This window comes from Panthera pardus, unplaced genomic scaffold, assembly GCF_024362965.1.
Source record: "Panthera pardus isolate Hobbes unplaced genomic scaffold, ASM2436296v1 HiC_scaffold_24, whole genome shotgun sequence".
NCBI classification, from domain to species: Eukaryota; Metazoa; Chordata; class Mammalia; order Carnivora; family Felidae; genus Panthera; species Panthera pardus.
Genome location: NW_026526810.1, coordinates 25,408,547 through 25,424,164, shown reverse-complemented (window position 1 = coordinate 25,424,164; position 15,618 = coordinate 25,408,547). Strand labels below are relative to the sequence as shown.

The 15,618-nt window shown below is 44.6% G+C and overlaps 1 protein-coding gene across 8 annotated transcripts in view; it reads left to right on the top strand.

Annotated features, from left to right (window-relative positions):
- NEO1 (neogenin 1) overlaps positions 1-15,033 on the top strand; it is a 235,847-nt gene extending 220,814 nt beyond the window's left edge. For 6 of the 8 annotated variants that reach the window (XM_019441528.2, XM_019441525.2, XM_019441530.2 and 3 more), the window contains 6 exons: positions 2,895-3,133; positions 3,751-3,843; positions 7,214-7,372; positions 11,351-11,614; positions 13,915-14,051; positions 14,251-15,033. In XM_019441528.2, the coding sequence (XP_019297073.1) occupies positions 2,895-3,133; positions 3,751-3,843; positions 7,214-7,372; positions 11,351-11,614; positions 13,915-14,051; positions 14,251-14,334 (976 nt within the window). In that variant the 3' untranslated portion in view covers positions 14,335-15,033. The remainder of the gene's footprint in view (positions 1-2,894; positions 3,134-3,750; positions 3,844-7,213; positions 7,373-11,350; positions 11,615-13,914; positions 14,052-14,250) is intronic. The other 2 variants (XM_019441532.2, XM_019441531.2) reach the window with 1 other exon arrangement.
- The last annotated feature ends 585 nt before the right edge of the window (positions 15,034-15,618 follow it).

Here is a 15,618-nt window from a genome sequence, read left to right as displayed (position 1 = left end):
CTTATTCTTCAGATTGAGAGGTAGGAAACTGAGTGCATAATAGGCTCTGTACAATAGGCTCTGTACTTTGTACTTGAATCTGCAAGTCCTACAGATTTGGGTCCTTTGGTTTAAAAAGAATTGTACCAAGGGGACACCTGGGTGGCTCAGTCAGTTAAGCATCCGACTTCAGCTCAGGTCGTGAGTTCAAGCCCCGCATCGGGCTCACTGCTACCAGCACAGAGCCCACTTCAGATCCTCTATCCCCCTCCCTTCTTGCCCCTCCCCACTCACACTGTCTCTCAAACATGAACAAACATTTCTTTTTTAAAAAAAATTTTTTTTAATGTTTTTATTTATTTTTGAGACAGAGAGAGACAGAGCATGAACGGGGGAGGGTCACAGAGAGAGGGAGACACAGAATCTGAAACAGGCTTCAGGCTCTGAGCTGTCAGCACAGAGCCCGACACGGGGCTCGAACTCAAGGACTGTGAGATCATGACCTGAGCCGAAGTTGGACACTCAACCAACCGAGCCACCCAGGCGCCCCGACATTTCAAAAAGAATTGTATTCAGTCTTCATGGAGCTTTCCCTCCCCCTCTCCCAGTGACCATCTTTCCAGGTGTTCCATGAATACTAAAAAATATGTGAGGTTTTCTTATCACTTTTCTCCCTTTCTGATACCTGAAGTACCTCCCATTTCAATTGTAGCTGTTTATAGACTCTTACAACCTCAGTGATAACCGAGCATTTAGGGCCTCATTGCTTCTCAACATGTTCCTCATTAGCCGCCTTACCCTTAGCAGATGAGAACTACCTCCGGGTACCACCATTGGATCCAAAAACCTTCCTCTGCATACTTCCTCCAGTTGTTCATTTATCCTCTGGATCAGTGGCTCTCATCTTTCTAATACCTTGTACTTGCTGTTACCCCCTCTCTGGCACAGCCAACCTTTCACTCTCTTGGTTCTACACCTTCAGCAGTTAAGCGTGCTCAGACTCTTTCATCTTAAGAAATCAGTATAATTATAACCCTTATTCTGCTGCGTAGTCCTTACCACTGGCCTTTTACAAACCCCTCTCTTTCCCTTCACCACAGAATTTCTTGATTACTGCGTCCACTCGTCCACTTTTCCATTGCTTACTCATGCTTCAGTCCTTTTCAATCTGGATTCTGCTCCTACAACTTTTATCAAAATTGCTTTTGGTAAGGACCAGTGACCTCCATATTGCTGAAGCCAGTAGACGTTTTTTAGTCCTCATCTTAATCTCTCAACAGTGTTCAACTCAACTACTCCTTCCTTTTGAAACATTCTCTTCTCTTGTATTTCATGATTGTATGTTTTGTTTTTTTTTTCACAGCTGCTCCTGTCTACCCAGCCATCAAATACAAACCTTCCTTAGGGTCTGGTCCTAGCCTGACTTCTCCCTCTATGCTCTTCCCCAGTGATATCTGCTCCCATGGCTTCATTTACTGTTGGCATTCCAGTTACTTCTGTGTTTCTATCTCTAGCCAGGGCCTCTCTTCTGAGTCTCAGACTTGCACACCACTTGCCTCTTCTGCATTTCCTCTTGAGTGTCTCAGAGGCACTCAGCATGTCCAAGACAGAATTTATGATCTTTTCTGAGAAACCTGCTTCTACTGCATTAATGCCAATGTTAGTGAATGGCTTATCCTCACACCTTGTCTTCATCATCTGCTCCTCTTGCTTCGTTACTCCCACCCCACCAAGTCTCAAATGACCAAATCTCGTCATTTCTGCCCCCTGAATAGCTGTCAGGTGTACCCCTTTCCTTCATTCCACTATCCTGAACCACCATCAGTCATGGCTAAGACTATTGCAGTAGCATCCTGTTTGGTCTCCTGTTCTGTCCCCTACCACATAGATCCGTTCGTCACACCACAGCATAAATTTTTAACTCAAAATTGATCTTCTTACTCTCCTGCTTAAAACCACGTAGTGAAATTAAACTCTTGGCATGTCTCTAAAAGCCCTTTATGGTCTGGGCTCCCTTTCCACCATCATTTCCTGTCATTCTTCCCATGGTTCACTGTGCTCCCACCACTCAGGACTTCTTACAATCCCTCTGATACACCAGGCTGTTGTGTTCTGCTGCAGGACTTTGACATAAGCTGATTTCATCACCTGGAAGGCATTTTCCGCCCTTCCTTCTTTAAGTCTTGACTTTGGCGTCACCTCTTCCTCCAGGTTTGTCCTCTCCACCTTATGCGCAACTATTAAGAAGTAACTGTAACTCTTGGCATTTCGTTAAGTTCAGAATATTTTAAAATACTTAGTTCAATACTGTCTTCCTCACTTGACCAGAAATGCTGTGGGCACAGCAAGCCAACACAGGGATTGACTGGCATACAATGGACACCTAATAAATGCTTACTGAGTGGATGAGTGAGCGAATGGAGAAATTAAGGCACAGAGGAGTAGACACTGTCATCTGCTTTCGTGACTTTACCTGTTTGGTAGTCCTTGTTTGGGTTACCTAAAATGCTCCCTTCCTTTTTTATGAGCCATAGACTACCTCTACTCCACTCTTACATTTCTAATTAATGTTTTCTGTCTATTGTTTGGAACTTGAGGAGAAACCTTCTGCTTTAGAGATTGTTTAATCTTAAAATGCTGTCTAATGTGTTGATAAAAAAATAGTCACAAAACAGTAGTCAAATGTGCCCTTGTATGTATCTCTAAATATGGGTGGACAAAGCAGAGATACCCTTATTATTCCCTGAAGTGAACTTACTGCCTCAGTTTTTTGTTGTTTCGTTTGTGTGTTTTTAGTTTCTGCCTTTGCTTGAAGCATCTCTCAGATGGGCAGTTTTAGTCACTCAAGCCTTTGACAAATATGTTCAAAAGCATGACTTTAAAAAAAAAAAAAACCCTCTTACATTTGTGCCTAGGAAACGAGCTGCTTGCAAATCAGTGAATGGTTCCCACAAGTACAAAGGGAACTCCAAAGATGTCAAACCCCCAGACCTCTGGATCCATCATGAGAGACTGGAGCTGAAACCCATCGATAAGTCTCCAGACCCAAATCCCATCATGACTGATACTCCAATTCCTCGGAACTCTCAAGATATCACACCAGTTGACAATTCCATGGACAGCAACATCCATCAAAGGCGGAATTCATATAGAGGTGCAGGTTATCCCCAAATATGGGGAGACTATTTCCATTTAAATCATTTTCTGTTTTCTACAATTGCCTCAATTTGGTGATTCCTATGTGAGGTTAGGTTTAAAGAAATCTGTGTGGTGGGATTTGATCAACATCAGGTAAAGAATAGCTAACCTGAAGGAAAAAAAAAAAGAATAGCTAGCTTGTCGTGGGAGAGAGGTTCTCTACCCAGATGAGATAGCTTTCTGGATCTGTTAGGTCTCCTCTCATGTGTTGCCAACTCGATACTCAAACATTTGAGACAACCTAGCCCACGTCTGTACATTTCATCCTGTCCCTTCATTTGGAGTCCACCTGTCATTGTGGTTTTCAGAATGTTCTGGTCTGGATGCCCTTACTCACAGACACCACACTGAAGCATGGTAGGCAGCATTGTGTCAACTGCATTGACTCTCAGCAGAGACTTCCTGTAATGCACTACTGGTCATTCGCCTCTTTATTTCATTTTCTGCAGAAACACCTCATCCCCATCATGGTGTTTGTGAGTCCTGAGTCCCCCACCAGAGATGTTCTGCTGCTGAGCCTACGTAGTGGCGTAGGGCATACACTTGTAACTAACCTCTGTATTTGATGTCTAGGGCATGAGTCAGAGGACAGCATGTCTACACTGGCTGGAAGGCGAGGAATGAGACCAAAAATGATGATGCCCTTTGACTCCCAGCCACCCCAACGTAAGTTAAAAGCCTCTCATTTGCCCTGTGCTATCAGTATATCTAGTCATTCTGGGGAGCAACTATGAATGATCTCTTTGACTTCACTTGATCCTAACACAAAAGATAACCTACTGAAGCTGGCACCTTGAGGGAAAAAATACCAAACATACTTTGCAATTAATATTATTCGTGAGACTATTTTCTTTAGATAAATAAGCTAAAAAGCCAACTCCCTCAGTCTCTCAGGAACAGGGAAGTTGCCAGTCTCCCTGACAATGTGCATAGCATCTCCATGGCACAAATGAGGAAGCCAAATTTCACAGTACTCCCTAGACTTCCTGATACGCACTCAGTGTTGATGGGGCACCTGTGGAATTTTTTCTAATTAATGGACTTTATATTTTAGAGAATTTTTAAGTTTATAAAACAGAGTTTTTAAAACACAATTTTTCAATCTTATTTGAAACCCTTATTTGCCTCACTTTCATAAGCATAAAAGTTACCTAGCCTTATTTGCCTCACTTTCATAAGCATAAAAGTTACCTAGCCTTCTTTAATAACGTTTGAAATCCAAAGTGAAGTATCATGACTGAAAACCCAAAGGCAATGGGACAGACCAATTTCTTTTTTGAAACGACTGTGTCTTCTCCCTTGTCACTGTTTTCAAGATAGGGAAGCAGTTCAGACTAGCTAGCACAGTGGGGCTCTCAGTGCGGGTCCCTGCACCAGCCTAGAGTGATACAAAACCACCTGCCTACTAAGAGCAAGTTTAAAAAACTTGGAAGTATTTGCTCTAAGCTGAACAGGTGCCCAGTAAGCCTTAACACTGCCCATCCTGAAAGCATCCATTAGATCACTTTTCAGTTTAACCTAAATGAGCCTTTGAATTTGTTATTCATTTCATAAGATGTCTGATTTCAGAACTCTCAGGCATCTCTCTGTTGACAAGTGGCAGGGATTTAAACCACAGATACCCTACACACAAAGGAATGAACCATGACTCCCTATGCTTGGAAACTGGCGAAACACCCAAGTGTGTAAGTGTGCGCACACACACACACACACACACATACACACACTGTGCACAAACATGTAGACACTAGCCTCTAAAAATCAGCTTTGGAAGAGAAAGGCTGATTCGTTAATAGGTCATTTCTGCACGAAGTAGTTTTTGCTCAGGGACCGTGATGAAAAATGAAGAGCCTGAACTTGGAAACATGCAGGGGGAAAAACATGGTTTTCCTCTTACAAGAGGTGCCCAGGATGGGGTCCCCAGGTTTAAAACATAAATGTCTGAAAAGAGTAAACCCATTATAGTTGCTTTTAATTTATAGGAAGATGGTAGCTTGACTGCTTATTTGTTTCGTATAAGATTTTAGTTTTTACCTGAACTGGCTTATTTTTAAATGTTAAGGAGAAAAGATATGTTATACCAGTTGGTAACAGTTCTTTTTTCTTTCTTTGGGAGGGGGATGGGTAAGGTGTACACATAAATATACAGTATTATTTAATTTGTGCCTTAATGGTTGGGTGAGTGAGTGGAATCTTTAATTCAGGAATCTGGAAACCAGGTACCCCGAGGTACTTGTGACCTTCAGGTTTTGAGATCTCCTTTTCTGCCTGTGGCTCCAGTCCTTTCTCTCAAGCTGCAGCTCCCTGAAGTCTGTCTTCACCATCCACCTTCCTATTGCCAGCATTGGGCTGGGCTCGGTCAGCCTTGTACAAGACCTTGCTCAGAAGCCTCAGGATCCAAGTCAGCTGACAGCTAGTAATTGCCAGCTGTAATCTAGGCAGGCACTCTCACATTGTTTTCTTTTTCTACTTACTCTGCTTGGAAAGATTGGAAATGCCTTTAAAAAGAGGAAGTCAATTTTGTTTTTCTTTGTTAGAGTCCTGCATACCTAGGATGCTTTGCAGGTTGGACTTCCTAGGTAAAAATCAGGAGGCTTCTTTCCCTCGTCCTAGCCTCAATTCTAGAAAATGCTGATTCTGAAGCTTCTTGCTCCTAAAAACCACCTATCTTCCCCCTAAAGGAAATGCTGACTCCCAGACTGCCCTGAACCCTCCTCTGCCAGCTTTTCCAAGTGTTTTATTCTGAAGGACCACCTGAGCCTTCTGGTCTCTTGGTGGAGCCATCTGCTTGTCCAGCAAGTGGCCAGGACAGGAAATAGCTGGAGAATAAAAGCATCCTGTTTATTGACTAGGATTTTTCTTCACCAGAGTAATTTTGAGTGGCCTCACAAAGATCTAGGGAGATCCTTGATGACAGAGACATTTAATAGACTCCAAAGGCTAATTAAGCTTTATCATAGTTTGTGAAGCCCTTACTTAGAGGGAAAAAAAAAGATCCCCTGTGTTCCTAATCAGCCCCACCTGTTTGCCTGTTTAAGGGTTTAGAGCCGACCATGTTGGTCTTAAACATTCTGTTTCTAAAAGTGCTCTAAGGGAGGACCAAAGAGAGGCTTATTCCCCAGCTGGGCTTCTGGTTTTGTTTGTTTGCATCTCAATCAATAATGAAGCCTCATTAAAGAAGTGTTTTGTCTTCATAGAAAGTTGTATATGAAATATCTGTGTGGAAACTTGGATTCTATAGCTAAATGCAGCAAATTTAATTCCTTAGCTTTTGTGGGATGGAAAGAGGCAATTAGGAAAGATCCATTTATATTTTAAAATGTGAATGGATGTGGCTGAGCTTCCAGACGAGAAGAGAAGCGGTCAGAGATGGTGCCATAGGCCTGTGTTCCATACTTTTCTTACAACTTTGGAGTTCAGGCCCATTTGCATCCTTTTAAGATACGAAAACTGATTAAGTGGCTACTCATTCATTCAGCCTCAATGCCTACTGCATGCCTCATCCAACTGTAAGAAAAACGGACCGTGTTAGGAATATAATCAGAGGAAAAGAGACTTGTATTTTTTTTTAGCAGGAGAAAAAAAAATGATAGAAACCTCAACCATCATTTGTTTGCTAATGGATTTATATTTTGTGACATATTCAGTTCGATGTTTTAATAACTCATGTAATCCATGTTTATTGTAGAAGAATTGGAAAATACAGGTGAACCAAAAGAAATTTTTTTTTGACTCCTGACCACTCTTCCCCACAAGATAATCCCCATAAACATTTTAGTACCTATTCCTCCAAGGTTTTTTTTTTTGTTTTGTGTGTGTGTGTGTGTGTGTGTGTAGACAAATACATAGCAGTATGTTGATTTTTTAAAAAAACAAATGTAAAATCCGTGACTAATTGTTCACATCCAGCTGCCACCCAGAAGCCAAGGGAACGGTCGTACCGCATGGGAGGGGCAGGGGCGGCTTTGCTCTTGAACTGTACTTGTGTGTGTGTGCAAGCACGTTAAGCACTTCTCTGTCTTGTGTTCGTTCACAGCTGTGATTAGTGCCCATCCCATCCATCCCCTCGATAACCCTCACCATCATTTCCACTCCAGCAGCCTCGCTCCTCCAGCCCGCAGTCATCTCTACCACCCGGGCAGCCCGTGGCCCGTTGGCACATCCCTGTCCCTTTCAGACAGGGCCAATTCCACAGGTGAGAGATGAGGCTCGAGCCCCCGATGGAAAGCATCCTGGGAGTTGGCAAGCCCAGATGGGGAGGACTTGCCCTGCTTAGAAGGATTTGGAATTTTTCTGTGTTATTTATGTATCATAACATTTCTGTTACTGACTCAAATTTGTTTCTATAAAACTCACCCCATTTTCTTCTCCCTAAGTTGTTAAGTACTCAGTGCAAGGTGTTCTTTCAGTAAAAACGCAATAACTCTAATCACATAACCATGTCCTGTTCCATCAAGTTGCATCTTAATTCAGTCATGTTTTCAAGTTTCTTTATTTTTTTAATCTTACAATCTGAAAGGAAATCTCATTCTGGGTGTTTTTTCAGACACTAGAGGTAGCCTTTGCCTCATAGTCACCCTGATGTTGGGAGGGTCTGGAGGGCAGCCATAAGGTAAATTCTCATCTGAGGTCTCACTGCGTTCTCCTGCTGTGGCCCAGAGTGAGAGGAGTACCGCGGGGCCACATTGAATTCTGTGCCTCAGATTGTACACCTCAGGATGTGCCCGGTGGACGATTGAAGTTACAAGGGGCTGCACAAACATAGATCATCTCTAAACAGCAGGTAGAAATTAGCCTAAAAATCTGCAGTGCATTGCCAGACAACCATGCCCCAGTTGGGATATCTCAGGAAATAGCATTATCAAAACAGTTTTAGGGAGGAAATCGTGAAGGTGAGGAGACAGTAAACGGAACAAATACTGTTATTCCTCATTAGATGAGAATGAACTTCCATCTTCTCAGTTTTAAGGCAAAAATCTAGTAGCTTCTCATATGTACAGTATGTTCTTTTTCCACCATTTGAAACTTGTCTATTAATAGTTATGACGTCACTAGTAGGACTAAATTTTGGTCGTTCTGGAAAACAAGAGAACTTCAAGTGAATTCCATTTTTTAAAAGCACCTCAAAACCTCATGCTAGAAGTTTGGGTTGCCAGTAACACTCCCCCTCCCCTTTAAGTTTTGATCAATTTGAAATATACCTAAAACATCAAATGAAGGTCAAAGCTTTATTTAGGGATCTACTGACTCCCACAATTACCTCTCCCAAAGCTTTACTTGGTTTGGACAACGCCACTTAAACCCACGTCAGAAATTGGCCTTATGCTCTCTCCCTCAAGATCCAGGTTTGGGGTCCTGCCCCAGGGAGAGACCATCTGCCAGAGGCTGTATGGAGAACCACCCTCTGGCTCACAGACTTAGTCTCAGAACAGGGACCAGAGCGCAGACCTCCAGATGTGCTCTTAGAAAGCATTTTTATGTCCTGACTCTGTTTCTCTATTTTTAAGGCAGAGGAGTCCCACCCACTAAGATGTGGGCCTGCCAGAGTGCATGGTAGGCTCTTCCCAACCAGATTAGCCCCTCTTCCTTCCTCTCAGACTAGGAGGGGTCAAAGGTTGGCAAGAAGCAGGGCAGCCCCGCCCAGCCCTCAGCCAGGTAGTCTAGTGCTGCTGAAAGCCCTAGTCTGTACGGACTTGGGCAGAGAGTGAAGAGAGGGCAAAGTAAAGATCTGCATCACTAGAGGGTTCCTCACTTTAATGACCAGGGGGATAAAGAAGGTAAACTAATGACTGGGAAAGTCACTGAAGATGGATTTGAAACATAGAGCAAGTCTCTAGAAATCATCTGCATTCTCTCACTGTTGTATTTTCCTGTGTCTCTGGAGCTCCGAGCTGCCACCAGCCCTGCACAGGCGGGCTAGGCGTGACTCGGACCGGCCAGGGCAGTCCTTGCTCTGGAGACCATTTACTGTGTCACCACCACTTGACGTAGGAAGAGCACTTTCCTTTTGTCCAAGCCCTTGGCCAGTGTGAGCTTTGTGTGTCTTAAACTCTGAGAGGTAAGTCAGTCAGGAAGTAGACTCCTCACCAAGCGGAAGTTTAGTTACAGCATAGTTTTCCTCGTGAGCCAGCAGTGTTGCACACTTTCAGGGCACACCCTTCACTGAGAGTATAGTGTGCCTCGTGCCCTCTGTAGTTACACCACAAGACAGCCCTGGTCTGTGGCAGCAGGCCAGGGCTCTGACTCATGCAGGCAGCCCTATCTTCTTTTTTTACATTTCCCACCATCTCTTTGGCCCTCAGAAGCTTATGTATGAAATCAAGGCCGTTGAGGCAACCGAGGTAGGCCTCTGTGCCCAGAGCTGACCCAGCCCGCCTGCCGATACAAGCTGACGGTCCCGATTGGAGCCTGCCTTTTTCTCTGCTGCTCCCTGCAACCCTCCTTGACCAGCTTCTCCCTGGCCGAGGATCACACGGAGTGGGTCCAGCAGCTCCCAGCTGTGGCTGTGGCTGTTTAAGCAAGCACAAGAAACAAGGTCCTTGGTGCACCTCTTGAGAGGATGAAAAGTGACCTACTCCTAGTAGGGTTATCATCACAGCCAGGCTTTCAGCACTAGGGGGAGGGGAGTCCCTCATCCCTGAGACCCAAGGTCTTTAAGCTAAGGGAGTAGCACTCGTGACTGGTGTGACTTGTCTCCTAAGAGCCCAAGGGAAGAGATTCAGTGATACCTCAGCAAAAGAGGCAGGGAAATAGATTGGATTTCTTCAGGCTATTCATGCATTACTACTTAAAAGAGTTTATTTTCCTTTTTAAGGTTGAGGACTCTAGGAGTCAGGGGAGGCCCGCCTCCTGACTAGCTGGTGCAGCCTATTTGCGGAGAGCTGGTGCCTCTGGGCCCCTTCTCAGGACAGGGATGTTGGTCTGCACCTGTTTGAAAGGGCTTCCTCTTATGGCCAGCCTGGGTCTTGGTGCTGCTTCTGCCGCTGCAGGGTCAGGGGCCATGTGGTACTGGAAATGGAAGGGCAGTTTGACGTGGTAGTTCAGAGCATGGGCTTGGGAGTCAGAGCACAGGGGTTCTGATCCCTGCCCTACCCATTCTATCTGCATCTTTGGGCGATGCCTAACCTCCCAGTGCCTTCTGAGTTACTATGAGGACTGAGGGAGGTAAGGAATACGAAGGGCATAGCATAGTGCCTGGCTCAGCGTAAGCACTCAGTAATTTACAAAGAAAAGAGCCTTATCAATTACTCAGGTCCCGTGTTCAGCACATTTCATACATCTTCTCAATCCTCAGTGAGTTATTTTATTCTTCCTGTTTTGTAGGTGAAAAAAAAACAGAGTTTCAGTGACTGCCACATTCACCCAGCTAGTATGCCAGGATTAGAGTCCAGGTTTATGAGACTCCAAAGCCAGTGCTTTTTTCATCCCCCCATGCTGCCTTCTAGAACAGCTCTGAGCCCTCTTCACGTATTTTGAGATTATCATGTTCTTCCTTAGTCTCCCCCTTCTCCAAGCTGATCTACCCCTGTTTTTCCCTCTGGACCCAAACACCCCTCCTATGGCATGCTCTTAAAGCTATTTGCAGACCTCTGGACTATTTGGTTGTCCAGGTCTCACTTGAGCTGTGGGGCTGTTGCTCTGGTGAGGCTGCACACAGTCCGCAAAGGACATATTCACCACCTGTGGCATTGCTTCTCCTGTAGTAACCACCAGGCCTTGTGGGCAGATACTTGTCAGGTACCCAGCCAGCCTTAGTGACTAGATGTGTACTCTATGAAAGACCAGCTTCTAAGGCTGAGTGTCAAGGAGTGATGTTTTAATCTCTTTTTATACTTGTTTACATCTTAATAGACAGTAGTCTCAGGGACCTTTCTGTGTACTACACAGTAAGTACTGAGGAGAACTTTAAATCTGTAAAATTGTGACCACTTAGCTGTGTAGGTGAGAAGGTTCCAGCAGAGCGGCTGGTTGACAAAATTCTTTGGGACTCTCTTAGGTTAGTCCATTCCTACCTGGCCTTGTCAGTAGTGCTAAACCATCTTCCCTTGGACTAGCACTGATCCTAAGTGCTTATTGAACTGGTTTCAGGGGCCCTTAGAAGTAGCCAGAACCCCGGTATGTGCGTATGTTTCATGGTAGAAGAAATGCTAACATTTAGACTTTCCTGCTGTAGAATCCGTTCGAAATACCCCCAGCACTGACACCATGCCAGCCTCCTCGTCTCAAACATGCTGTACTGATCACCAGGATCCTGAAGGTGCTACCAGTTCCTCTTACTTGGCCAGCTCCCAAGAGGAAGATTCAGGCCAGAGTCTTCCTACAGCCCACGTTCGCCCTTCCCACCCATTGAAGAGCTTTGCTGTGCCGGCAATCCCGCCCCCAGGTCCTCCCACCTATGATCCCGCGTTGCCAAGCACACCATTACTATCCCAGCAAGGTGAGTGAGGGCGGCAGCACCACTGGAGGGGCCCTTTGGCTCTGGCTTATGGCAAAAGTCACTTCTTTGAAAATAACAAAGCAAGTATCTTCCAAGCTTATCCTAGCAATTTAGAGTAGCCGGAAGTCATTGCCCCTCTCAGGAAGTACATGGGCTCCCCTCCTTGGGGAATGCGTATGAACCAGAGAATAATTTGGTGGGGAGTGAGGGCTGACTTTTCAAATTGTGTTTTGGGTGCAGAATCCTTGATGGTAAAACCCAGTGGCCATGGGTATGGGCAACAGATCTAATCCATTCAGTTTCCCAGAAGTGCATCATCCTGTAGGGTTCCTACAATCCAGAGAAGGATCAGGGAGGCCAAGACACGGAAGCCAGGGGACCCTTTGGATGGGAAGTCTGTATTCCCTAGGTTCACGTGGCCCAACAAAGTCCCCTGACCTGAAAGGCATGCTTTTCCCCACTTCTCCGCATTATTATCTGTTACGATGGTTTGTTTTAGAATAAGTCAGTGGTTTTCAAGCTTTTTGGTCTCAGGATCCCTTCATACTCTTAAAAACTATTGAGACCATGAGAGAGCTTCTTTTTTTTTTTTTCATTAAAAGAAAATTTTTTTTAATGTTTATTTATTTTTGAGAGAGACAGAGACAGAATGTGAGTGGGTTAGGGGCAGAGAGAGAGGGAGACACAGAATCGGAAGCAGGCTCCAGGCTCTGAGCTGTCAGCACAGAGCCCGACACGGGGCTCAAACTCACGAGCCATGAGATCATGACCTGAGCCGAAGTTGGACGTTCAACCGACTGAGCCACCCAGGCTCCCCGAGAGAACTTTTCTTCACATGGGCTCTATCTGTCTATAATTTACTATATTAGAAATTAAAAGTCAGAACATTTTAAACTATTTTATTAATGCATTTAAAAATATGAAGATAGCTTATTTTTCTGAAAAATAACTTCTCAAAACAAAACTACAGTGAGAAAAGTGACATTGTCTTCTGTTTTTGCAAATCTCTGTAATGTCTGGCTTAATAGAAGGTAGCTGGATTCTCATACCTACTTCTGCACTCAGTCTGTTGCAGTATGTTATTTTGGTTGAAATATAAGAAAATCTTGGCCTCAGATAAGTTGGAAAAGGGAAGAGTATTTTTGTAACCTTTTCAGATAACGGGATATTCTTTTTTGATACTATAGCAAAATGCAAGAAGTTGTAGTTTCTTACAGGTTTGTTTGTAATGTGGAATCAGAAACCATACCCATGAACTGTTCGTACTCTGTTCCATTAAAATCCATCTATCTTGTTCTTTGAGTGCATGATATCAAACATCACACATTAGTCATTTGGAAAATACTGGTTCAGTAAGTTATACAGATCCTCCAAGTCTTGACCTATTTCTTTATACAATATCTAAAAATACATTTATTAATATCCCCAAAGGCTGTAAGTATTGGGAGGCTCTGAAGCTCATGCTGGCAGACACAAGTTTTTCAGGATTCTAATTTTCACTTGAAACTTAAATTTTATCGCTAGCAGTAACTACTGTCCATTGTTTCTCTTGAAGTGACCAGCTTTTTGTACTTTCTAGAAAATTTCTACAAACGCTCAAGTCTGAATAACTGGTTTGCCTTTCTTTGGACTAACGGTGTTTCATGATAAAAGCAACAATTGCGCTTGTAACTCAAGGTGTCACAAATGCCGGACTCAAAACAGCCACCATCCTTGAGTATATAGCAGGAGTTCTTTATGCAGACTTTCCATCTTGTCACATAGAATATTGAAAAGATGTGTAATCAAGTTGAGATTTAATAAAATAATTTTTACTACTTCATTAAGGATGATCTTAATGAAACAGCCAAACTGTTTTGTTTTTTTCATTGCAAGGGGTGTCAGCTGATGACTTACAGTTTGGTGCCACTGCCTCAATTTGTGCTAAGGCTCCAATAGTTTTACCCACTGCTTTCATACCCTGAGTGCAAAGGTGAAAAATGTCTTCATATTATTTTGAAAAGAATTTTGACCTCCTGGACATCCCACAAGGATTCCATGGATACACCAAGGTGTGGTGACGCTTTGAAAACCATAGGAGTAGATTAGTTTTCCAAAGCCAAATGGAGTATTTTCTCTGGCCTCTGAGATGCCACACTTTCTCCCTCCTTCCATCTAGTGCAGCCTTTTCAGAGCCCGATCTGTGCACTGGGTCTGGGTGCGCCCCTCACCCAGAAGCAGCATTTGGACCTTAGTTGCCTGGGTGTGGAATGGGGGGAGCGGGCTCAGCCATACGCCTGATGGTGTGCTTTCCCCCTCAGCTCTGAACCATCACATTCACTCGGTGAAGACAGCCTCCATTGGGACTTTAGGAAGGAGCCGGCCTCCTATGCCAGTGGTGGTTCCCAGTGCCCCTGAAGTGCAGGAGACCACGAGGATGCTGGAAGACTCCGAGAGTGTAAGTTCCTGGGCCACCAGCCCAGCCACGATGTCTAGGTGCATGTCCCACAACCTGCGAGTGTGCTGGTCACACTGATCCTCGGTGCTGGCCCAGAAGTGTGAAGCAGATGCACTCATTCATTGAGCACATGTACACTGAGCATCTCCTCTGAGCCGGGAAGCATGCTGAGGGTTTATCTGCTTTCTCTTTGCTGCAGAGCTATGAACCAGATGAGCTGACCAAAGAGATGGCCCACCTGGAAGGACTAATGAAGGACCTAAACGCCATCACGACAGCATGACGACCTTCCCCAGGACATGACTGCAGACCTGGGTCTAGAAGTCTTGGGACGGAGCCTGGAAAGCAAGGATTGTACAGAGCACGTGAGGACAGCACTTGAGAACACAGAGCGAGCAAGCAGACCGGTCAGCGCCCCTGTGTGGGGCTGGCTCCGGGCATGGCCACCTGCCTTCTCCTGGTCAGCCTGGAAGAAGCCTGTGTCGAGGCGGCTTCCCTTTGCCTGCCGACACCCTGCAGGACTGGGCACCATGGGCCAAAATTTTGTGTCCAGGGAAGAGGCAAGAAGTGCGACGACCTACATTTCACTTTGTGGTCAGGCTGTGTCTTCGTGCTGCGACTGCATCGCCTCTATGGAGTGTAGACATTGGCATTTATGTACAATTTTATTTGTGTCCTATTTTATTTTACCTTCAAAAGAAAAACACTATCAAAAACCAAGGGAGTCCATGGTGTTCTCCACAAGTGGTTGACGTTTGACTGCTTGTTTGAATTATGTATGGAAAGTCATTGACAGTGTGGGTTGTTCCAGGGGTTGGCTTGTTTTTTGTTTTTGTTTTTATTTTTGAATTCCAAGTCATTGCATCCTCTACCAGCTGTTAATCCATCACTTTGAGGGGGGGAGGAAATGTTGCATTGCTGTTTGTAAGCTTTTTTATTATTTTTTTATTATAATTATTAAAGGCCTGACTTTCTCCTCTCATCACTGTGAGATTACAGATCTATTTGAATGAAATGTAACATTGAAAAGACTTGTTTGTTGCTTTCTGTGCAGTTTCAAAGTATTGGGGTGGGGGTGGGCTGGGGGGTTGGGAATAGGAAATGGCGGGGCTGCTGAGGTCTGTGAATGTTTCAGTCGATGTACTTTCTTCCAGAAGCCTGCAGAGAATGGAAGCATCTTCTTTATTGTCCTTTCCTGGCATGCCCATCTCTATTGTCACTAAGTTGCAACTGGAGTTTCGTTTGGATCTAGTGAAAAAAAAAAAAAAATTCTTCTGTGCAATAGGTGAGTTCGAGAACTTAGCTGCCCTGATGTCTTGGTCATATCCTGATAAGAATGTCCATGCTGAGGCGCCAGTGCCATATTTCCAGCTACAGGAGTGATGCCGGAACAGGACAAGAGCCCAAGCCTGTTCCTGGGAAATCAGGGGAAAAGATGGAGTCCCTTTCCTGCTGTTATCATGTGTTCCCTGGGGGAGGCCAGAGGTGAAGGAAGGAACTTTGTCTCCACACAGGACTCCTTGCTTCTCTCTAGCTCCTGTCCTCAGCCAGCCTGGCTCTCGCTGCC